Source organism: Strigops habroptila, chromosome Z (genome assembly GCF_004027225.2).
Source record: "Strigops habroptila isolate Jane chromosome Z, bStrHab1.2.pri, whole genome shotgun sequence".
NCBI classification, from domain to species: Eukaryota; Metazoa; Chordata; class Aves; order Psittaciformes; family Psittacidae; genus Strigops; species Strigops habroptila.
The window spans coordinates 53,625,971-53,650,366 of NC_044302.2; the positions used below are offsets into that span (position 1 = coordinate 53,625,971).

A 24,396-nucleotide genomic window follows, 5' to 3' on the forward strand; every position below is an offset into this window, starting at 1 on the left:
AGGAGAAGTGTCAGAAAGAGCATATGATAGAAATTGTCTTGTGATGACACTGTGAAGGTCTTCACACTCCTTTTACGAAAGTCTTGGGACCCCACAGACCATTCCTTCACTTTGCCACAGACTTATCATATCCTTGGACTTGCCACTCTAGAAAGTCTCTTGAGATGAAGGACTAATTGAGAAATAGTTCTTAGGAGGTTTTTATGTGAAGACTTTGCTCCCTCCCTTTCTTACATTCTCCATACACTCAAAGAAAATGAACAGTGTCAAAAAAATCTGGTGCACACAGGGACTATGTTAAAAAGGTAACTCCTCACTGTGGGAAGGTCCACATATGAAGAACTCCCTTTAGATATGAATCTACAGAGAGCACCTTTTACTGAAAGGAAAATTAAGTTTTGCCACAACACCACTGAGAGTATGAAAACTATTCTTTGAAAAAGTGAAGGTATGAATAAAACACTCCCTTTCCCACTGGCATGTCACTTAGAGTATCACTGTAGAAAAGACAATTTATCTTACAGGTAACATATCTTCAGAATTCCTAACTAGTCCATACATATAAGCACTCTGTGGACTTTGTTGTTTGTTTTACACTATGTAACAGAATCAGAGAAAGTGAAAATTTTGTCTTTTATAAAGTTATTTAAGCAATTTATAGGATGTAGAAATTTTAAATTTTACATTAAACTGGTTAACAAAATTATGACAACTACTCCCCACATTTCAGCTATCTGCTCAAAGATCTAGAAAACAAAGTGTCATTTTTGCTAAATCAGGTAATGTGTAGGTGGAGTTTGTAGCACTGGCAAGACAGAAGAAGGAAGCAGTTAGCCACTTCTGCAAAGCTGCAAGACATAGGCGATCCTTCTCACCTGGCTACATGCACAGGAGTTTAACACTGTCTAGGGCTCTTGCCCAAGAATGACAGGGAGCTGGGAAGGGAAGAAGTACCTTCCTGAAATCTGGGCAATGACCAGAGTGGAAAGAAGACTCTAGTCATCCCCATGCAGAGAGAAAAGCCTCTTTTTTAACCAATTAACATGGAGAACCTTTTTGGAAGAATAATTTTCTTACTTACTGGAACAGTACTGAGTCAATGGATTTTTTGTTTCACTAGTTTTTGAGCTATATCTCTGTCTTTCCTTCCTCCTCCTTGGTTCTTGCACGTGCAATTCTTTCAACAAAATCTCCATTACTCATGACTGGAAATTCTGAGACTTTACCTCAGGAAGAGCTATTTTTAGGATGGCTGATTGGGGGCTCTCTTCCTCCCCTCCAAAATACATAAACTAATGGTCTTGGGGAAAATGGTTCAAAGATAGTAACAGGAGGCGCTGTTTTAAAGGTGAAAAATACTGGTGGCATGAATGGCTGTGGTTCCAATATTGCACATGAGATGAGAAAGCCAGTCTCAATCTGAGAACCAATGTGTGGCATAAACTTTGCAGGTGTGAGTATTCATACGTGAGCTTCTGCCAAAAAAAACCCCAGCCTGACTACCTGTCATCCAGAATTCATGACTTTTACTGCTACAGTAAGCAGGAATTTATGAATAACTGAGTTAAAAGTTCCAGAAAATGTGCTCTCAACTGCTGAGTTCTGAAAAAAGGCTCCTTGAAAATAGTTTTAGTCCACAGTAATACCTGGAAGTATCAAATCTGAGTAACACAGAATGTAATGAAATTATACATTAAAGCACGAAAACCAGAAATAGAATAGCTTCTTTTAGAATGTTCTATCAAAAAAAAAAAAAAAAAAAAAGAAAAAGCTAGCTTTTGTCATATAGTCCTAGTCCTTTGATGTCAACGGTACAGCAACATTTTGGAAGAGCATCAGAGATATTGTACCTCCTAGAGTACCTCTGAATTTAAAGGGTGTCATAACTAACTACGTTTAGTCAAGGAGTATGATGTATTTTCACTTTGAGAAGAGTAAGTGGAACACATTTATTTGATCCTTGAATAACTAATAAGTAATAGTCAACCTCATGTAAACCAGTAACAACAACTGAAAGCTTATTTCTCCTTTCAGTTTATCTATATATAATCCATCTCCAAACAAAATAGATGCAAGTTCTATTAATTCTGAAAGATAATGTCCTAAAAATTTACAGAATTTCATTCCTAAAAAGACAATGAAAACTTAATATATTGTATTTGTATTTTATGCCAAAAAAGAGAAGGGTATGGAGTTTTCTTTTGTTCATTTAAGACATCACACGAGTGCTCCGGATCCTTTAAATCCTCTTCATTGATACACAATTGCCATTAACTTCTGAAAAGCCAGTGTCAGTAAACTGTAATCAGAGGCTCAAAATAAATCCAATAAACCTAATGTATGCCTTTTTGGCATCTGGTTGGGTTCTTTTTAAATAAATACAGGAATATAATGCAAGCAAAAAGCCCAGCAAAGCAGTATGTAATGCTTAGCATAGTTCTAGCAAAATCCATTATGGCACAAAAAGCATCACATGAACATTCCCACTTATTATAACAATAGCTGTTCTTTCCAGAAGGAATCACAGGAGAAAAAATCCCAACCCACAAAATACATCTGGATGTTTAAGGGCAAAGGATATAGCAGGGGATCTCAAATCCCTCCTTATTAAGTAGAAGCCTTGCTGTTAAATAAGGAAGGTCTAAATAGTTAGTGTAAGATTCCAGCCTCTGCCTCTGAACACTGGAGCCTTGCCTGGTTACTAACTCCAACTTGGATTTTGTCCTTTGTAGCCAGCAAGTAATACTTGATCTAGTTTTCCAAACTTAAAGAAAAGAAAGGAGTGAGCAGAATACTCCATACTATATTATTTCTATATCATGTTTTAAATAAAAAACTGCATTAAAGCTTTCCTTCCCAAAGGCCATAAATGATGTAACTTCACTCAAATAATCAGTCCCACTAACTGAAAGTGTAATTGCTTAAAGGACTGGTTATAGTTTTATCCTGTAAATCTGACAGTGAGACATAAGGAATTCTCAGAGCCTTTATATATATACACATATATATACATGTGTGTGTCTGTATATATATGCATTATATATATGTATAAAGAGCCCGATGAAAACAATGGCTTGGCTTTCATTCTCATTCCATTCTTGGAATAATGTAATCATATTAATACAGTGATATAATTTTGGCATTACCATCTTGGCTGTGAAGCACGGGGAAATGGACAAGAAATGGTTTCATCGTTTTTGTTTCTGTTTGGGTTTGGTTTTGGTTTTTTCCCCAGGAAAAGATGGTACGAACTGAGCACTGTGGGTTTGTGGGTTGTTATTTGCATAATTCCCTGTGGGGAAGTACATGACCAGGGAAGCTAGTGGGGAAGCTGTGACCAGGGACTAATTAGTATCTAACTTCTGCCACAGACAGAAGTGGCAGGGGCTTAGAAGAAATAACGCCAGAACATGTGACCTGCTCTTCAGTAGGCTGCCAACAAAGCAGGAAATGAAAATCCATTGATTGCTGAACTACGAAATAACAGCAAATATTTCAGACTGCAGATGCTATTTCACTTTTATTATACACGGTTCCATAAGCATCACAGATTTTTAAGCAAATATGTGTTAAAACTGAATTCACTTTTTCCTCTGGAAACTCAGGGAGAACTAACATTTTTGGTCGAATAACATTTTTTACAAATAAAGCAGAGCTTTACACAGGTTAAAGAAGTAGAATGCAAAGAATGCTTTAATCACTGTTTTCAGAAGGAAGGAAATGTATCACAAATAAGTTCTCCTTTGGGCGTCAAAGCTGGAGTTCAGATGCCAGGCAGAAATACAACACACACAATACGACTGGCATTTTTTGGATCTCTGTGAAAACATCTATTTGATGTATTTTAACTGTCTCCTTGCCTGAGAAGAGGTATCAGGTCTCCTTCACAGGGAGCTCTTCAGGGTTAACAGCGGTAAAGCATGAACACTGTTATGGACAGCTTACAGACACCATCAGTGATCAAGCAGAGGGCAACTACAACAGCAGCTGGCTTTTTTGCTATTAGCAATGTATGGAAAGGGATGATTCTTCCTTTGGGCTTCTTTCCACATAGTGGGAGAGGACAAAAAAGCATCTCTGCAAGGCTCCCGGTGTTCCCTGCTAAATGGTTCCAATGGATCTTCCTTCCCTGTGAACATCACTGTTCCCTGCAGAGCCCTAAACCTCTGTGCGTACCTATCAGCATGCTCTCGTATACAGTTAGGTAGATAAACATGCACACATGCACAGACACATACACAACTGCTTCTATTTCAACTCAAGCATGGTGAGAAAAGCTCTATTTCTATGGTTGCAGATCTACTTCTTGTAAACTGTCTCTTTGAAGGTTTCAACAAGAAACAGCCAGGTTTCCTCTAGAAAAACTCCTGACAGGAGTATCATTGTGTATTAAGCAGAAATTGAAACTAGTCAACACAAAAAACCCCCCCCAAAAAAAAACAGACAAAACTAGAAAACAGAAGAAGGTGGAGGACAGGACCAGAATAAAATAGCTTCGGATATTGTTTTTACTTACTCTTCGGTATTACTTGCGACGAAACCAAGTGAAAATGCAACATTTTCACTTAGAAAGTGTGATTTTCAAACTGATTGTATTACTTAATTTTTCTGTGAATTCTGTACTGTAAGAAAAACTAAGGAAAACTCTGAGACAGCTCCCAAAATTGGCCACAAACCATGTATTTGTTTGTAATTGAATACTGAGTATAATGTAATTTGGTAACATACTTAAATTGCTGCCTAACCATAAGCCAAAGCCTTGAACAAGCAGTCCTCCTATCTGTTCAACTTGAATGTGAAGGTACCTACTTGTTGGGATGAAGTTTGAGAGTTCTGATTTCTTTTGAAGGCACGGCGATTTCATTCAAATCAGTGAAGTCCTCATCAAACCCAGAAAAACTCACCATTTTTCTATCATGTTACTTTAAACTATACAGAATTGCTGCTCTTAATTGTATCAACATGTTTACTGAATAAACATAGTTTATGGTTATTAAACTATGCTTATTAAACATGGTCTATGCTATTAAACATTCTTTTTGTCTAAAAAAGAAAGACATTTCCTAAGTTTTTTTACTTACCCAGGCTCTTCAACACAAAGTGTACAGAGCAGTAATTTCTTACACCCATTGCTAAAACTGTTACAGTGGCTTGTCACGCTCTTGTCAGTAGGCTGAAAATACCTATATCTGTACTGGAGCATTTTCGATATTTTGGAGAAAACCAACAAAATCCTAGTAACTCACTCACAGTTAACAGATGCACTCTTTATCAATAGTACTAAATTTTGAAACAGGATAAACACTGTCTTTACCCACATAAGTCAGACGGAAAAAAAAATCGAATGAAAAATATGAGCAGCAAAGTAGAAACAGACTCTGCAACTATTCAGAACCTTTTATTCCATTAAGTTCCATTCCATTCTAATGCTTTACTTAACCACTTTTTAGGTATATTCTTTGACAATATCATTTACTGTCCTGGGTTCAGCTACAGCAGTCATTTTTCTCCTTCTTAGTAGCTGGTGCAGTGCTGTGTTTTTTAACTTTCAGCCTGCGAACAACGCTGATAACACCGATGTTTTCAGTTGTTGCTAAGTAATGTTTACTCCGACCAAGGACTTTCTCAGTCTCATGCTTTGCCAGGGAGGAGGGGAAGCCAGGAGTAAACAGAGGCAGGACACCTGACCCAAACTAGCCAAAGGGGTATTCCATACCACAGCACGTCATATCCATTATACAAACCGGGGGGAGTTACCCGAAAGGCTGAGATCACTGCTCGGGTCGGGCTGGGTATCGGTCGGCGAGTGGTGAGCAATTGTATCCTCTCCCCTTGTTATTTCCCTTATCGTTATTATCATTGTTTGTAGCAGTAGTGGTTTTGTATTATACCTCAGTTACTGGACTGTTCTTATCTCAACCCGTGGGAGTTACATTCTTCCGATTCTCCTCCCCATCCCTCCGGGAGCGGGGGGAGGAAGAAGGGGGGGAGTGAGCGAGCGGCTGTGTGGTTCCGAGTTACCAGATGGGCTCAAACCACGACAGTTCTTTGTGGCGCCCAACATGGGGCACGAAGGGTTGAGATAATGACAGATCTGACCAGAGTGTGTCTAATCATATTTGTGATAAGCACTCATTGTTACTACTCGTCACAGTGGTGATTATTTGGCTCTCAGACTTGTTGCGCTTGATCTCAGAGTTTCAGCATGTTGTACCTTACTTACAGCCACTATTTGCTGTTTTAGTGTTTATCGGCTGGGGGGCCTGAGCTAAGGTTCTTGTTTCACTGTACTTCATGGTAATGACTTGTAATACAATAGACTCATTGATCATGAAACTGGTCTGGTTTGTGCTTCCAGCGTGGCTGTCACCTCTATACTTTGGGAGGTATATAATGAAATATTTTAGCAATTGCATATCTTTTTTTTCTCCTCGGGGGGTCAACCTATGAAGGAGGCATTCTCTTTCACCCCCCGTTCCCCCACCAGCCTATTTGCAACAGCAGTTGAGAGTTCTGAAGGTTTTGGATGGCCTTTGAATACTCTTGAGACCTGCCTGCTGATTGTGCTGGGGATCAGCATGTTGGCACACATACAGAGTGTGTTTTACCCACGGCCATCCCACCCTGGGAACACCCTCTTTCGTTTAATCTCAAAAGTTAAGCAGTATCGGGTTCAAATCTGGTCTAGGGTTAGATGACGATATAGGAGGACCACCAAGAGATTTTCCTTGAGGCTGGACAGTCATGAGTGGCAGGGTGTGTGGGATAGTATGGGCAAGTATCTAAGCCAGTGGGCCCCTCCAGTGCTTTGGAACTTCACCACTGAACAAGTGCAACATCCGGAAAAACTAGTAAAACACTTAAATGAGGTGTGCTGTCGTTCTGTTTATACTAGACGGGGACAACTCGCTGCAACGTGCTGGAGCTTGGCCTACGCCTACAGAGCCCTGCTCAACACTATCCAGCACCTTCAAAGGGAAAAAAATGTCTCTGGATCAGATGGCCTGGCACATCAGTCCCACAGAAGTATAAGGCTGTAGTAGATACCGGTGCACTGTAGTAGATACCGGTGGTGAGCAATTGTATCCTCTCCCCTTGTTATTTCCCTTATCGTTATTATCATTGTTCGTAGCAGTAGTGGTTTTGTATTATACCTTAGTTACTGGACTGTTCTTATCTCAACCCGTGGGAGTGACATTCTTCCAATTCTCCTCCCCATCCCTCCGGGAGCGGGGGGAGGAAGAAGGTGGGGAGTGAGCAAGCGGCTGCGTGAGTCCGAGTTACCAGATGGGCTCAAACCATGACAGTTCTTTGTGGCGCCCAACATGGGGCACGAAGGGTTGAGATAATGACAGATCTGACCGGAGTGTGTTTTTTTGCCATAAAATGGAGTAAGGTCAAGGGACCTGCACAGGAGATTCAATTTTTGGGAATAAAATGGCAAGATGGATGTCGCCAGATCCCCACAGATGTGATCAACAAGATAACAGCAATGTCTCCACCAACTAACAAGAAAGAAACACAAGTTTTCTTGCGCGTTGTGGGGTTCTGGAGAATGCACATCCCAAATTACAGTTCGATTGTAAGCCCTCTCTATCACGTGACCCGGAAGAAGAATGATTTCAAATGGGGCCCTGAGCAACAACAAGCCTTTGAACAAATTAAACGAGAAATAGTTCATGCAGTAGCCCTTGGACCAGTCTGGGCCGGGCCAGATGTGAAAAATGTGCTCTATACTGCAGCCAGGGAGAATGGTCCTACCTGGAGCCTCTGGCAGAAAGCTCCAGGGGAGACTCCAGGTCGACCCCTCGGCTTCTGGAGTCGGGGATATAAAGGATTCGAGGCCAGCTATACTCCCACTGAAAAAGAGATACTGGCAGCCTATGAAGGGGTTCGAGATGCTTCAGAAGTGATTGGAACTGAAGCGCAGGTCCTCCTGGCACCCCGGTTGCCTGTGCTGGGCTGGATGTTCAAAGGCAGGGTCTCCTCTACACATCATGCAACTGATGCTACATGGAGTAAGTGGGCCACACTAATTACACAACGAGCTCGAATAGGAAATCCCAGTTGTCCAGGAATTTTAGAAGTCATCATGGACTGGCCAGAGGGCAAAGATTTTGGGATGTCACCAGAAGAGGAGGTGACGCGTGCTGAAGAGGCCCCACCATATAATGAACTGTCAGAGAGTGAAAAGCAATATGCCTTTTGTTTACGACACTTACCTTCACACTTCTGAGTTGCCTCATTCTGCTTGTGACCAGCAGGACAGTTACATTCATACGAACCTACTGTATTAATGCAGTTTCCTGCTTGGCAGACTCCAGGGATAGCCTGGCATTCATCAACGTCTACAAAGACAAAAAAGAATGATTACTTGGCATGAGATAGATACAAAATTTCATCATGAATTTTGCTGATAGACAGAGAGCTCTGAAATTATTCTTAAAAATAACTAGAGCAAACCCCAGCATATTTCTCTGCTTCAGCCACTAATATAAGATATGGCAATAACAGCAGTAACATGACCCAAACCTCCATGTGTGTTGTGTTTGATTCCATATAAGCTCAAATTGTACTACATGCAGAGATCAATTTAATACCATTTTCTGTTCCTGGATTATAATTAAGTATGGAATTCAATTACAGAGTTAAAGCAATACACTGCCTATTAAAAAAAAATCCACAACTTTATTTCATTCCTTTCTCTATTATGATTAACATACCTATTTAAGAAAAGTATTTTTTCCTGAGATTTTTCATTAGTGCCAAATAAACAAATAATATTAACCATTACCCTATTTTCCATTTCCAGAAATGGAAAATTTCCTGTTAGCTTGCATGCAATATTAAATGAAGCAGCTGGTAAACTTTATTTAACATGCAGAAGAAGTCATCTCTTTCCTCTTCACATTCATGTTCATTTTCTTTATGTCATTTTCTTTATGTCTACTTTTTCCCACAGCCAGCTCTTTGCCATTCAATGTAGAGAACAGCAAGATACAGATGGGGTAGGACAACCGTATTATTAGTAGAAAAAAGTACTCCTTTTCAGGAGGGTGTTCATTATCTCAGGCCCTTACAAGACACTGAAATTCCACCCAAGTTTGTGGATTATAGTACTTTATCGGTTTTTGTTACTCCTAGTGTTTGTGCTATAGATAAAACCTGTGATATATGCCTTGTCCATCCACCTGCTTTTTCATTTAAGCAGGTATAATTGCTCATAGTCCAGGAAGAAGGTGCAGTTTTATATTTATTTTTATTTATTTTAACTGCTGGACTTGGGTTTAAGTACATTTGCTGGAGAAGTCTGCATTTAGTTCGTGAATCTGTGCTGATTTAATTAGCACAATACTGTGTCCAACAGATTGGAAATGGATTCAGGACTCAGAAGCATAAACTTCTGTGCAAGTAAGCTTTTTTTTTTTTTTTTTTTTTTTTTTTAACTAAATAACTAGTGCTTGGTACAATCTAGTTTGTCTGGAAAGCAAACTTTTCATCTCTAAGGTATTTTACGGAAGTTGAACATGATTTAACAACATTAGACAGAAAATGGGTTCCATCATTTATTCACACCCAGCTCACTCAGTAGCTCCTGAGTAAAACTAATATGGTGTTTGGCTTTTGACCCTTGGGCCTCAAACTGCATTCATTATATTCAGTATGCCTGTGCCTTGTGTCATTTATTAATGCTTATTTAAATTAAGCCAACTGTGTCAGCAGACCAGTGGTTAAAAATAACCACTGCATATCTTTCACAGTTCTGCAAGTCACAGATGTCAAGTAACAGTAAATAGCAGTAGCAGCAGCAGCAGGAAATGAGTACTTCCCAAAACCAAAAAAGTATCACTGAAGTTTTGAAGTAAATAAAAGTTTAAGATCTACTGATTCCATTAATTTCTTTCAATTCCAACCCTGTGGTTTTAAAAGGACAAATAAATGCAAGCTCTGCTGAAGTCTGAAAAGCTGATCCCAAGCACAGTGCTTGTACAGTGAAGAAAGCACAAATGGTACTACTATGCAAGGTGAGATCCTACAAATCTTTGAATCACATGCACTACCTTGCTTTTCTCTGCTAACATCAATCTTAATTTGTGAGGGCTTACGTGTTAACTATTGTAAGTCCTATTCAAATGTAAAGATAGTAAGTATATTCAACTTCAACATTAGCTTAAAAACACATATAAACAGTACAAGCCTGATGCCTTTTTTTTTTTTTTTTTTTTGTAAGTATCACCTTTTGATGAAAAACTAAGTTTGTTGTAATATACCATTACTGCTTTGGAACTGAAAAAGGACAAAAGTATTTTCTTAAAAGGGCATATAGTATGAATTGCTTCCTAAACGCCATTTTAAGATATAAGAATATTTTTTCTGAAAATACAAGAAATTTGAAATGAAAGATATTTTTATTGACTTGGTTGTATCTTTGACAGTCAGGCTAAGCCACAGAGGAGTTTCAGCATTATTAATTATCCATTTACACGTGTTTTTAAACCCCAAGCACATTAACACAATAAACTTTTTGCCATAAACAGAAAATTAGATGAATAATTCTTTAGATATATTTCTGTATACAGAGGTTCAATATTCTACAGATTAGGCAGAAAGTTTCCATGTGTTCATAGGTTTGATAATATTTGGCAAGTGAAAAAAGGTTCTTCACTTTTGCAGTTTTCTCTGCAAAATGCCTGCAGGATTTGCACAGCTAACTTTAAACATGTACCTTTGACAACACAGCCAAATTCAGCTTCCCCTTCTGATGAGTGGCCTCTGTATAACCAAAAAGCTCAGGAAAAACAAATCCTCTCAGATTTTATAGACAAATTTTGGAGAATGCACTTTTTAATTACAATGGTAGTAATAACCCAGATAGAAATTTTCTCTCAAATTGAATAGCGACAATTCCTGTTCAAGAAATGACAGAATAGAAATTGTTGGGGAGAGGAGGGAGAAGAAACAAAAAACAAAAAAGAAAAAAAGGATTAATTTAAAGGATTAATTTTGATTGGTTTTGCTTCTTTAATTTTTAGAAAGCTCTTCATGGCAAAAATGAAATAACACTACCACAATAATGTTCTACACAACACATTACTCAGAGAATATAATTAATCTTGAAAGGTGCTAGAGAGCCATGTAAGATATACTAAGATTGCAACATGGGCATCCTGTGAAGAGCAGGAGAAACTTCATACTCAGAAGTTAAATTTTGTCATCTTCTTTGATATGTAATGCATATTGAAATTATAACCTATATTCCGATAGTATGGCTTGCAAGCTGTACTGATTTTGACATGTCCATATCCACTCCTGAACTAGGCTATCTGCTGATGTAAGCATTCACTTAAAAAATGCCAAGCATTCAAATTATGGACTGAGTGATTCTGGTCTAATCAATATGTGACAAAATTACAGTTTTACTGAATACCAAGGGCGTTTGTGTTCATTTAATAAAAGTCTCTGTAAATCTGATGTCATCAGCAGAAAGAAAAGCATTGAAAAACATTACCCAGATCACTGTATTTGTTTCTAAAACCCGCAGAGAAAATATTTAATGCCAGTCTCATTTGACCTTTCAGATAGGAGTTACCACACGTAGAGAACAATTGTTTCCTGAATTGCTAATACTTCCCTCTTTTTTAAATTTTTGTAGCACACCCCCCCTCCCATAGCTCCATCTTGACCCTTTTATTTTCCTCTTCACAGTTCACCTCCATGCAGTCATACCTGCTGTTGCAGCTTCTATCTATGCACAACTCACAGATCTTCAATTCTTTACTCCTTCTATTTGGATTAAACTCTCCGTTCACCTTTCTCTGCCAGGATGAGTTTGGCACAGAAATTTTAAGTCTTGATTATATTTCCTCGCAATATTGCAGTGTAGTAGCAAGAATCTTCGTCCGAATTAGTCTCCTCAGCATACCACTTGGCTCCCTCCTAGAGTTTCTACTTTAGCTGACCACTGGAGGTTTTTTTGACCCCCTGTGAACACCACTGCTGTACCACTTTTTTCCAAAATGTTCATACTTAGCTGTAGAGAAATCCTGCAGCTTATTTCTACAGGCTATGTACCATAATACAGAGTCTAGCAAGCTAAACTGTCTCTACAGTGTCGAGTGATACATCCAGTCCCTTCCTCCAGCAGAGTGATCTGATAATTCAGGAGAGTAGACAACATGCTATCAACCTGCAAACACCACAGAACTTAGGTTGGGAGGAATTACCAGTACTCAGAGCTTAAAAGAGACTGTCTCGACTGTTGAAAGGCAATGATTTTGTGGAAAAAGAAATTCCTCATCTCTCCTTTTCCACGCAGAAAATCTAACTTTCCTTCATCTGTTTGTGCCTTACCATCATCCTGTGCTAACTCCTGAAGACATAAATAAAATCAGATCTTCCTATGTAGTAATAGAATGTCAAAAATGTAGCAAAAATGACGGCTATTTAAACTTCCCATCACATGAAGTAGACTATCACATTGTTCCTACACTTCCCAGCAGAATTCAGCAATGATGTTAATGGTAAAACTTCAAAATATTTGCCACACAGAATAAGCTGGCGAAAAAAGAAAACATAGTCTTGTGGACACAGGTACTAAAGAGCTCTACTGATCTCTCGCATAATTTAAATGAATACCCAGAAGCTATGCCAGCATCAGTTTGGCAGCAAAGGTTTAAGAATTCACATTATCTGTCGAACATCTTCATCATACAAAGGAATTTGACTTGGAGACTGCAACCAACATGCATGTCTTCAGTACGCTGTTTCTGTTTATGATATTGTTATGAAAAGAATGTCTAAAATATACTAATCACTTCAAGATGAACAGCGAAACATAAGCTGTTATATGCAGACAGAGGCCTACTTCTGACATATAAGGAAAAGTGTAATCAAGTATTTCTCCATACTGTAATTTGGATGCATAAAGCAGTGTAAGCACAGAGAAACAGAAAAGCAAATATTTTAAATGAAGAAAAATGATGGGATTTAGTCTTGCTTAAAACTAATCTAAGTATTTTAAATAAAATAGATGCCTTCGCTAAGATAATGCTGTGAGGAGTGCCACAGAAGTGAATTTGAGTTAATAGCTTCTGTTGTAGTTTCAGGTCAACCATACCTCTGTGTGAATGAAAACTCAGCAAAAAAATCAAAAAAATACATTTCATCAAGTTTGATTTTCTAAGAATTAAAAATCTTTCAACATCTTGATTTTCTATTTTTCAACTCATGTTTATGGAGGACTCTTACCAAGAACTCTTACGGAGGAGACCTGAAATAGAAATCCAGCCAAACAACTGACTTTGTTAGACTCATGCAATTTTAAGCCACTGCATTATGATGCGGTGTAGGGGAAAGCCGCACTAAGAATAATGCTGCAATACACAGAGTCGCAGCGAAGACTGAAAGATAAGGAATGGGGAAATAACAGTGAGAAAAGGAAAACATTAACTAGCTTCTTATGAAGCAGTAAAAGAGGAACTTTCCTGAAATCTTCTATAGCACCATGAGCATCAGAAGCTGCCTGAATCAGGATGTTTTTCACAGAATTATAGGCTGGTTGAGGTTGCAAGGGACCTCTGGAGGTCATTTGATCCAACTGCCCTGCTCCAGCAGGGACACCTAGAGCAGGCTGCCAAGGATCATGTCCAGATGTTTTTGAATGTCTCCAAGGATGGACAATCCCCCACTTCTCCAGGCAAGCTGTGCCAATGCTTGGTCATCCTCACGTTTCCTTATGTTGAGGAGGATTTTCTTGTGCTTCATTTTGCTCCCATGGCCTCTTGTCCTGCCACTGGGCACCACTTAGAAAGAGCCTGGCTCTGTCCTTTTTGCACTCTCCCTTCAAGTGTTCTCCAGACTGAAGAGTTCCAGCTTACTCAGCCTCTCCTTAAAGGAGAGATCCTCCAGACCCTTCGTCGTCTTCATGTCCCTTCATTGGACTCCAGCACCAAAATCTCTCTCTTGTTCTGGGGAGCACAGAACTCAACACAGCACTCCTAAGTGCGGCCTCACCAGTGCTGACGAGAGGGGAAGGACCACCACCCTTGACCTACTGGCAATACTTTTTCTTCCATGGCTCAGGATAGCATTAGCTTTCTTTGCTGTAGGGGCACACTGCTGGGTCATGTTCAACTTGGTGTCCGCCAGGACCCCCAGGTCCTTTTCTGCAGTATTGCTTTCAAGATCATCAGCACTCAGCAATATTGGCACCTGGGGCTGCTCTTCCCCACATGTAGGACTTGATATTTCTCCTTCTTGAACCTTCATGAGGTTCTTGTCAGCTCATTCCTCCAGCCTGTCAAGGACCTTCTGAATGGCAGCACAATCCTCTGGCATATCAGTCACCCCTCCCAGTTCGGTGTCATCTGCAAACTCGTTGAAAGTACAGTCTGCCCCATCATCCATCTCATTAACGAAGATGCAAAACAGGTCTGGACCCAGTATTGACCTGTGGGGTACACTGCTAGTCCAACTAGACTTTGCTTTGCTGATCACCACCCTCTGGGCCTGGCCATTCAGCCAGCTTTCCATCTACCTCACCATCTGCTCATCCAGCCCGTACATCACTATCTTATGGGAGACAGTGTCAAAGCTCTTTTTCTGAATTACCTAACAGAAATTCTTGCTAACACATACTTACACACAAACAAATCCTGCTACTATATGCCTTTTGTTATTTTGTAAAAAGGAAATTAAAGTTCTCCAGCCCTACAGAGAACCACCTATATAAAAAATCAGAGCAGATCATTCTAGTAAACTTTACCACTTTGCTAAGAAGGACCTTAACTCTTGTCACAGAGATCTGCTTATGCATATAATGCCTGCAAAATCCCAGCTGTGCTGTCTCAGATGGGTTTTGGAAGCCATAAGATATGGATACACAGAGATAGAACAGTACATAGACACTTTGTGAAATCACAAAACAAACAGAACAAAAAAATCCGTCACACAAAATTATTTGAACCTCTGTTAATCCCTATATTGACTAGGGATTAGTCAATCAAAAAGGAATTTGATCTCTTTAACTCATTTCATTATACAGACCATAATCAGAGCTCAAAATAACTGTTAATTTACAGCATCTGACTTCAGCCCAAATACCAACCTTACTCAGCACTGTTAATTATGTAACGCTCTGTGGGAAGGGCTGTGCTTTGGTTGAAGTCCAGCCTTCCCTCCTGCGCGACCCAGCCAGCGCACTGCTATGGCAGCGAGCACAGATACCACGAGGAAGAGTGCAGCCCAATTCAACGGGACACCTGCTCGCGATGTAGTTACGACCACTGCCTTTCCCTGCTTTGGTCCGGCCAAGTTACAAAGAGATTCTTGTAAATGGCCTGATGAGCTTGAAATCAAGTGGTGAAATGAGTTCATGACAGAGGAGGTGACTTCAGCAGTTTTCAATCAGGAGGAAGCTCTGGAGGGAGACTGGGGAGCTGGCATCAGGGGAGCGCTATGTTCCATGACCACCCAAGCCACCTATTTGGCAAAGGGTGTCCCTAAACTGGAGTGAGGACAACAACCACGTATTCATGCTCGCTCTGCTCAGGAATTGGCTAACGGATGACTGCAGTTGGCTGTTGAACAGTTTGTTGATCCACGGTGATGCAACAATGATGAAAAGCTTCAGATTCATCATTATATCTGATCCTGAACCTCAATAAATAAGGACCACTCAAACAAAGGTTGGGACTCAGCCTTAAATTAATCTTAATTAGTACCACCTATGCAATGCAAAATGGGCAAAATAATTAGGGAAAGTTCATAAACCAACTAACACAGGAGGCTAAAACCATAGGGTGCAATGAAGATGTCACCCAACCAAAACCCCCAAAAGAGGCCAGAACTCCCAAACAAGGTCCTGTGGGACTTCAGGTTAAATCCTCAAGTGGGATGAGAGACCAGAAAGACCTCAGAACCATGCTGTGGAGGGAAGATTTAGACTAGGTTTGTCACTAGAATTTATGCATAAGAAACCCACTAGCAGTTTTAAGGGCCATGGTCCAAGCTGCCTGTGAAGCTGGCCAGCATGGCAAGGATGCAGGCTGCTCATCCACTAATCCATTTTATAGAGACACCAGAGAGGCTCTAGACACCATTCAGCATGCTATCACCCCACTGGCAGAAAACTAGTAGAGCCCATACCCTGTCTGGTGTCCTGAATATGTCAGCTTAAACTTTTGAGTGGGACAATAAGGGTGCTCCACGTGTCATTATAGGCCTGGGCCCCAATAGATTCCCTGTAAGATGTTTGACTGACATTGGAGCCCAAATTTCTTGTTTTCCCTCTGTCTGAATGGCAACCTGGGGTATCTCCCCATGTATATGCACTCACATTCAAGGAGTGGGTGGCCAACCTCTTGGTGTGGGTGATGTTGCATCTTCCTGATGAAGTGCCATTGCTGAGTTAAAGTTGCTTTTGTTCCTGACTTAAAAGAAGCACTACAGCTCCAAAAGATTTTTTTTGATTGGGAAGCCACCTGTGGACAGCCCTGGCCAAACTAAATTTCCACTGGCGCATATATGATTAACAGATTGGTTAGGCTTTTCCACCTGGACTGCCCTTGCCAAACCTATCAATTCCCCAGGGAGTGCCTCAAGACCTGCAGATTGGGCAAGCAGTATCTTTTAACCACCCCACTGAGGCGCTTAAATATCACCTCCTTTTTAGCATGCATAATAACACCTGGGGCACTCAGACTCCTGACAGTAAGACCCTAAAAGTTCCCCACTGGGAATGGATCCAGGGGTAACTGTCTAGCCTTTCCGCACCAAGCCCGTTTTCTTTTCTGTTCTGTAGGAATGTAATGGATCAGTTCACAACTCAGAACAGTATTTGGTTCACTTGTATGGTACATGGTTATTGTATTCTGCTGAGGCGCTGTTGCCAGCACAGCGAGAACACTATGTGGTGTTAATTGTCTTACTGGAGGGAGAGGAGAGGTTTGTCCCTAATTATACCGACTGGGCCAGTGTGGGTTCATGTTGGTTTTTTGAATTTTTGATGCAACTGTTTGGCATTCAACATCATAGCTCTAAGATGGAAACAGTAAATGATTCTACACTCGGTGGCGGGCTAGATGTCATGGTTTAAGCCCAGCCAGTAACTCAGAACCACACAGTCGCTTGCTCACTTCCCTGCTTCTTCCCCGCCAGCTCCCAGAGGGATAGGTAGGAGAATCGAAGAATGTAAATCCCACGGGTTGAGATAAGAACAGTCCAGTTTGTGGAAAAATGAAACTTGGGAAGCCTGCCTGTAAGCCAGCTACCTGCACCTTACATACCATTCTATTTTGCCCTAGGAAATGGATGCCCCATACGTTGCACTACTTAAGTGGGCATAACTATCAGGTAAATCTAGAAACACTTGGGACAAAATGAGTGTGGCTCAATGGCTGAAATATATTACAGGATGGGCGGCTGACTGATTTATTCCATATAGCAACATTAGGACTAACATGATTACTGGAGATACCCTTGCCCAACTGGAACAACCGGCCAGAAGCACCAGAACATTATTCATGCTGGTCAACACACAATTGTAAACCACCACCAAGATGATATTACAAAACAGATTGGCACTAGATGCCCTCTTGCTCAAACAAGCTGGAATGTACACACTCATTAACGCAACAAAAGACTGTTGTACCTCAGACTCTGAACCTTATTTCCTCAAGGGTGAAGAGTGGAGTAAGGTCTGACTATCTATTTGGTTTCCATTGCTTCTTAGGAAGGTTCTAAGACAACACAGCATGCAAACTGACTGTGTGCACTAGCCTGTAACAGAAAAGTAGTGCCTTCTCCTTTGGGAGTTCTAGTATCCTTTGTTAAAGCATTCTTTATGCAGTTTGTTCTAAAATTTAGAGAAGCAGCTACAGCAGAACAGATACCTATCTTTCAAGATAGGTGGATTGCAGTAACAACAGAAAGGAAGAGCAGCAAGTTTCTTAACATCACAGAAACAGATACTGGATAAGGCAAAAAGGCTTTCCCATTTCTCAAACATTTTATGAATACAAACATAGAAGACTGGAGTCCTTCCTTACTCATGCATTTTACTAGCCCTGTAGAAATAATCCAAACATAGCATTCAGATGGTTCACTACGGGCTTTATCTAAATGACAGAATTTAAAAAAGGTCTATATAACAACTCCCAACCACAAAGCAACCACTTCAGTAGCAAGAAATTGTGAATTTTTTCAGCAGAATGAATTAAATACATATTAGTTAAGGGCTAGAGCAACGTAAGCCAGTTGCCTTGGTTGCTGCTCTACTGCAGTATTTGATGGCTGTGCTCAACAGACATTTCAGCCTTTTTATGTTCTATATTTATGGCTCCTTAATTGGCATTCATTTTATTCAGGCACCTGAGGTTTTTTCTGTATGTACACTAGCTAAAATCTGGAGGCAGCAAAGCATATCCAAACTTTATCAGAAGTGAGACACAAAACACATGCAAGGAAAACAGTGATTTTATTTTAAGTGGGCGGTAGGTTTTCAAGACGCATTATCAGCAACACAACGGTCACGCTTAATTTAAACCAGCAGACTTACCCTGACATGCTCCAGTGCGAACGTTAGGGATGAAGCCACGACGGCATGGTTGAGGCTGAGCTGGGCACATTTCACAGGGGTGACCCCATGCATGCCCAATGGTTGCACAACAGAGTGTTTTTGTGCAAACAATTCCAGTTAGCTGGCCCTGACACATCTGGTTGTTAACTTGTGTGAAACATGGGCCTGTTCTGTAATCTGGAAAAAAAAGGAAAAATCACTATATTGTACAAGAAAGTGTACTAGCATCTACAGAAAGAACCCATTTTTAATCCAGTAGATACCTATATTAAGAAAATTCCAAGAGGACCTGGAAATCTATTACTGCTTACAGAAACAGCATTACACCTTCCACGGAAGATAATGATTTTCATAAGGTTATCTTATTTTTCAATTTATTTCTTTCTGATAGATGCAGGTAATGAAAGGCAGCTGGACCCAAAACTGATCTGTGCACTGACAATGTATTCAGTAAAATCCATAACAACTGAAAGAATTTTACAAACAAACTAACAAGCACACAGTCAAAAGAACAAATCAGATTAAGCAAACAAGGACTGGATCTGGTTTTCTTGTTCGTAAGTTACTTCATGGCAATTCATGGGAGGGAACTACAAACCACAGCAGGCACACATTTGTTCACATCAATCAAAGTCCATGCCAGCGACTGCCACAGAATCAACATTCCTGCTGGAATGCTTACTGCAAAATAGTGTTAACCATACAGACCTAATTGGTAAACTACCATTTATCTTCAGAGGCATAACATGATATAATACAACCTATTCAAGCTATATTGAGTACATTGAATATAGCACACACAAACTACAAGAAAATATACTTCTAGTCAAATTCCTGTAGTTAACTCATTAAGGTTCGACCTGAATAAAGAGAACGATTTTTTGACCTTAGTCAGCAGTAGTTTTGTATTGTACCTTAGTTACTGGACTGTTCTTATCTCAACCTGTGGGATTTACATTCTTCTGATTCTCCCCCCTATCCCTTCGGGAGTGGTAGGGGGAGGAAAAGAGGGAGTGAGCAAGTGGCTGCGTGGTTCTGAGTTACCGGCTGGGCTTAAACCACGACACTGTTTTAAAGAGAGAAATTCTGAAGATACTTTGTAGTTTCAACTGAAGCTGTGCATTTGATTCTGAAATTACCATGTGCAATTCTATGGTCTGTTTTATATCGTCAGTCAGACTGTATTATTATAATGCTTCATCTGACCTTAAAAAGCCTGAGCTTATGAATCAATCATATTTTCCATATTGGTTTTCTAGTCTGATTGTTAGGTGTTTCTTCATTTGCTCCTTTCCCAGAATTGCTGCTAGAATGATTTTGCCAGAACACATGCTAGAACATATGTTATAAATCATTTGTGCTTAGAAAGGGTAACTGCTTTGGTGACAGTGATTTTCAGCACATACATGTTATGCATTCTTTTCACCTCAGCAAATTATATTTATTGACTTGAAGAATGACAACCTTTATCAGCAAAATAAATTGTTACTATAAATGAAGTTAATAAGAAGTACTTTTTTCTTGGCATCAACATAAAAAAAACCCCATGGAAATAGCATACTAAGCATTCTAAACTTAACTATACTATGGCATTTGTATTCTTTCACAGAAGTGCATTCCGTATTCACAAACTGGACTATTCAGCTATCCTAGTTTTTGGGATCTTTTTAATTAATTCCTTTTAAAAAGTTTTAAGTCTATTCTAATTCTATCTGTAATTTAAAAAAGGTGATTTGATAGGGAGCCTGCCACAAGGACTAGAAATTTAAGAATTCTAGTGTTGGGTATGGTCCAATATCCATCTACTCAGTTTTTATTCCCGTACCTCTGGCAAAACCAGATGATCCAGATGAAGGTGTAAAAAGCCTGCTGTAAGTAGACATGGGATAATCTGTCTGCCACATTAAGTTTCCTCATGGTGTTTAACACCCACTAGCTCAAAAGCCTGAAACATGGTGTTTAACACCCCAACTACCATTTGTTGTCATGCCGGGCAACACACTAAAATATTTCAGCACACATATAAGGATCCAGTTTCTATCTGAATTTTGTCACACTCTTAGCCTCCACAGTTTCATACTCTGTTAACTAACTACTCCTGCCCACGAAAATTTTACCTCTTCTCAGGTGATTAAAAAGACAAGAAGTGAGATATAAAGCGGAAAAAAAAAAAAGAAAAAAAGGTAAAAAGGCACCTAGAGACATGTTAGAATGTCCACTGCAAGTCATCTGGAAGAATATGAACACTTGAAGATTCTTTTCATGGGAAAGCAGACTGAAATTTTAACTGAAGGCTGTTAGTACCAAAATACTGCTTCTATAAATATCGTAAAACCCAACAGTACTATTTGTGGGGCAGTGGTAGTCCTCTACACCTACATAAAGCCAATGTAAAACCTCAAAGAATGTGGAAAAAAAAAAAATGCTGTGTAGTGCCGGAGCAGCACAGTATCACAAATCCTGTATTTAATGTCTGTGAGTGCTAGAAAGATTAGTAGGAAGAATTGTGAAGTCTCTTATATAAACAAAACTCCATAGAACCATAACTAAACAAGGAAGCAATGTGTCTGGAGGTAAATACTTTTAACTATAAAGCTGTTCAGAATAGTGATACTTCTATTACTAAAAATAAAATACTGAAAAGATTAAGCATGTTGATCAGTATCAATCACATAAGGAGTGAGTAAAGGAGGTCTGAGATGCCTTCCCACCCCCAACAATTAAAGAAAAAAACCTAAGACTTAATAAATATGTTCTATTTCCTTGCAAAGCAAATTTGCCTTTCATAAGGACTTTTTACAGTACCTCTGCCCAGAAGTATGATTTAGCAAATATTAATGAAAAGATGAGAAAACAAGTAATTTCAACCTGCAGGCTCAAGTATAATAAATAGCTTATTATTATTAACGACACCTCAAAAATCAATTTCATACATCAGCATTTTTAGATAAACAACATAATATGGGACCTGAATGCTGGAAAGTAGTACCTGCTGTTAGGGTTACCAGAAACTTTATTCCTTTCCAAAATAAAAATTAGTGCAGTGGGTGAAAGCCCAAGACCCTGTACTCCATGTGAGGCAACCTTCAGAATGGAGAGATTAAATCTGTATTAGCAAAGTATTAGCAAAGATCTGAAGTTAAATTCACCTTGCTAGAAGAACAGGAAACATGCTGGAGACACAACTGTCTGCATGACACCTCTGATAAGATGCTGCACCAAATTTCTCTGTAATTTGTACAAACATTCAGAGGTCTCCAGAAAGCTGAAATTTATTTTTGCTTCTTGCAGCACCTGCTCCTTGATTTACTGATGAGATTTTGAAAAGAAACCGTACCTGAATTTTCCCCTTTGCAATGTGAAATCTCAATGTTTTGGTAATTAAAAGTGTAACTGTGCTCCATCTTCCTGCAATGGGAAACCCCACAGTATGGGACTCCTACCATAATACAAGCAGGATTGGAAGAGAAAGGCATATCCCATTCTCCCACTGATTCTTCATAAATGACAGTATTGCCAAGACCTTGTGCTTCTAAAAAAATGGGAGACCAGGGCTTTCCTTGATTAACTTTTCATCTGAGTATGAAAGGGTTGGTAATACTCATAGCTGTACTTGAGATCAGACCACAAATCTGAACTGTATGCATACGCACATATTATTATTCTTGTTCAGCTCCAACATCTGCAGATCATAAGCCACAGTATGCAAAAAGATATTTAAACAGAACAAAGGTACACATGTTTGTTTTATTAAAGATAATCTAAAATTGTTTTTCCTTCAACATTTTAATCATCCTAATATGGAAAATTGTTCTTTTTTCTGTAACGCTTAGCTGCCAACACTGAGGGTTCATGATAAGGGAAGTTTCAAAGGTAACAAGAAGTTATATGAATTGTACTGATTCAGGCTTCATATAAACAAAAAGCATTTTTTTCAAAGGTGACATCCAACAAGTTACGGAAAAAAGACTGTTGGCTGCAAATGAGAGCTAGTCTCTTGAGAAATGAAAGAGACTTGGCAAAGCTATTAATTTCTCTTGGAAAAAAATGGGTCTATGGGCAGTACAGCTATTTAGACTAAGAAGTTCACGTAACACAAAGTCTGAATAGTAAATTGTGGCTAACTTGAAGTTGAGACACATCCCCACAAGGTTCTTTAGTCATTGTCTGAAACAATGATTTTTATGAAATTTATTTTGATATGTAATAGTGAAGAAGAGCCGTTTAATTGGAAAAGGTTTATGTTAAATAAATCACAAAGGCTTGCACATTTTTAAACAGCTGACAGCTTTCATTTTTTGGTTCTTTTTACTACTGTTCTACTGGTCCCACATGACCATTTCTGACCAGCTCCTGCGATGCAATACTTTCCATCACACAATTCCTGTGATTGATTAGGAAACTTAATACACACATTGCAACTAAAAACGGAGTGGAGGGCAGCTCTCAATGAAAGAGGAAAAAGGCATGTTCAATGCAGCCATCTATGTGGGCTTTGTAGCTTTTAGCAAAATTCCAGTTTCCACCAGCACTGCTGTCATGTCCATTCTAAGCACATTCTCATTTTCCTCTGCTGGAACAACAAAAGTCGCTCTTTTCCAAAAACAGCATTCCAGGGTTTGCACAGACATTTTAATATAATTGATATTATGTCAGGTTTAGGCAGATAAAGTATTAGTATAGTATTATCCGAAGATCTTAAACATTTTTTTAAAAATAAAAAATAATTCATTCTTACACACCTAAGCACATGGGAAAGGATGCCAAAGTACCAGAGAATTAACAATATTTCTGAAATGCAATGAAAGTTTGTGTAATAAATCTGAACATTGAGGAAAATGCTTCTAGTATTTTAAAGACACAAAACATTTTGAAAAATATACACACACAAAAAGCAGACAAATATAGAAACATGGAAATACTTTGGTTTTGTCATTTATGGAATTTAGGTGTTTTCAAAAGCAAAGTATTTCCATATATGTACGAACCTCTTGGAAGAAACTGTTGCCATGGGGAACAGTATCATTCACTGGCCGCTACAAAATTAGAAGTGTAAAATAAAAGCTGGGAAATAAATATGCCTGAATCTTGGTTCCAGCAAGGTTTCCAATTTTGGTTTGTTTGGAGCTTCTTGTAAATGTATATATTTCCTTATACTTCCACAAGCCCTGCTACTATATAAAGTTTTCATCTGAGTTTGGATAGTGGGAATCTAATGAAATACCTCTCTGAGAAAATACTTAACACACAAGCTGACATAAACCAAAATATTAATCATCAGTTATTACAGGATATTACAGGCTGAATTACCCCTTTTCAAAGTCTGCATGGAGATAAGAAATCACAAGAATAAGTTTTTGCAAGATTCAGCAGTTCACAACCACTATGCTGAAATTAGCTTCTTACATCTTTACCTTCCTGACATGCGTACAATGTTCAAAGCAGTGAAGTAACTGTATCATGCTGCCTACTGCTCTCTCCTCTTATGTTTGTCCTCTTTGTTAAGAGGAATTCCTACCATACTGGCATTCTGGTACACAACTAGGCTCCTTCAGAATAAAGCACAACAAATAATACCCATGCCCAAAGTCCCAAGCTCTAAACCTCAAAACTTTCACGGAAGGGAAGCCAGAGATTTTCCTTTCGACCATACAGTGAAGGGTAAGACCTAAGTCCACCAAGTACCAGAAGACTAGAGCAAAGCCAAGACCATTTAAATCCTCATTGACAGCGCACACTGTTCTACCAACAAAGCTTTGTAGTTGGAAGAGGGGAGTACAGAAAGATTTTCTATTACAGACTGACAGCTGGATGTTTGA

The 24,396-nt window shown here is 39.3% G+C and overlaps 1 protein-coding gene across 1 annotated transcript in view; it reads right to left on the minus strand.

Annotated features, from left to right (window-relative positions):
* Nucleotides 1–24,396, minus strand: part of FBN2 (fibrillin 2) — a 144,212-nt gene that overhangs the window by 95,675 nt on the left and 24,141 nt on the right. Inside the window, exons 5-6 of the mRNA XM_030471271.1 lie at nt 18,557–18,754; nt 8,223–8,348 (exon numbers count right to left, since the gene is read on the minus strand). Coding sequence (XP_030327131.1) covers nt 8,223–8,348; nt 18,557–18,754 — 324 coding nt within the window. The remainder of the gene's footprint in view (nt 1–8,222; nt 8,349–18,556; nt 18,755–24,396) is intronic.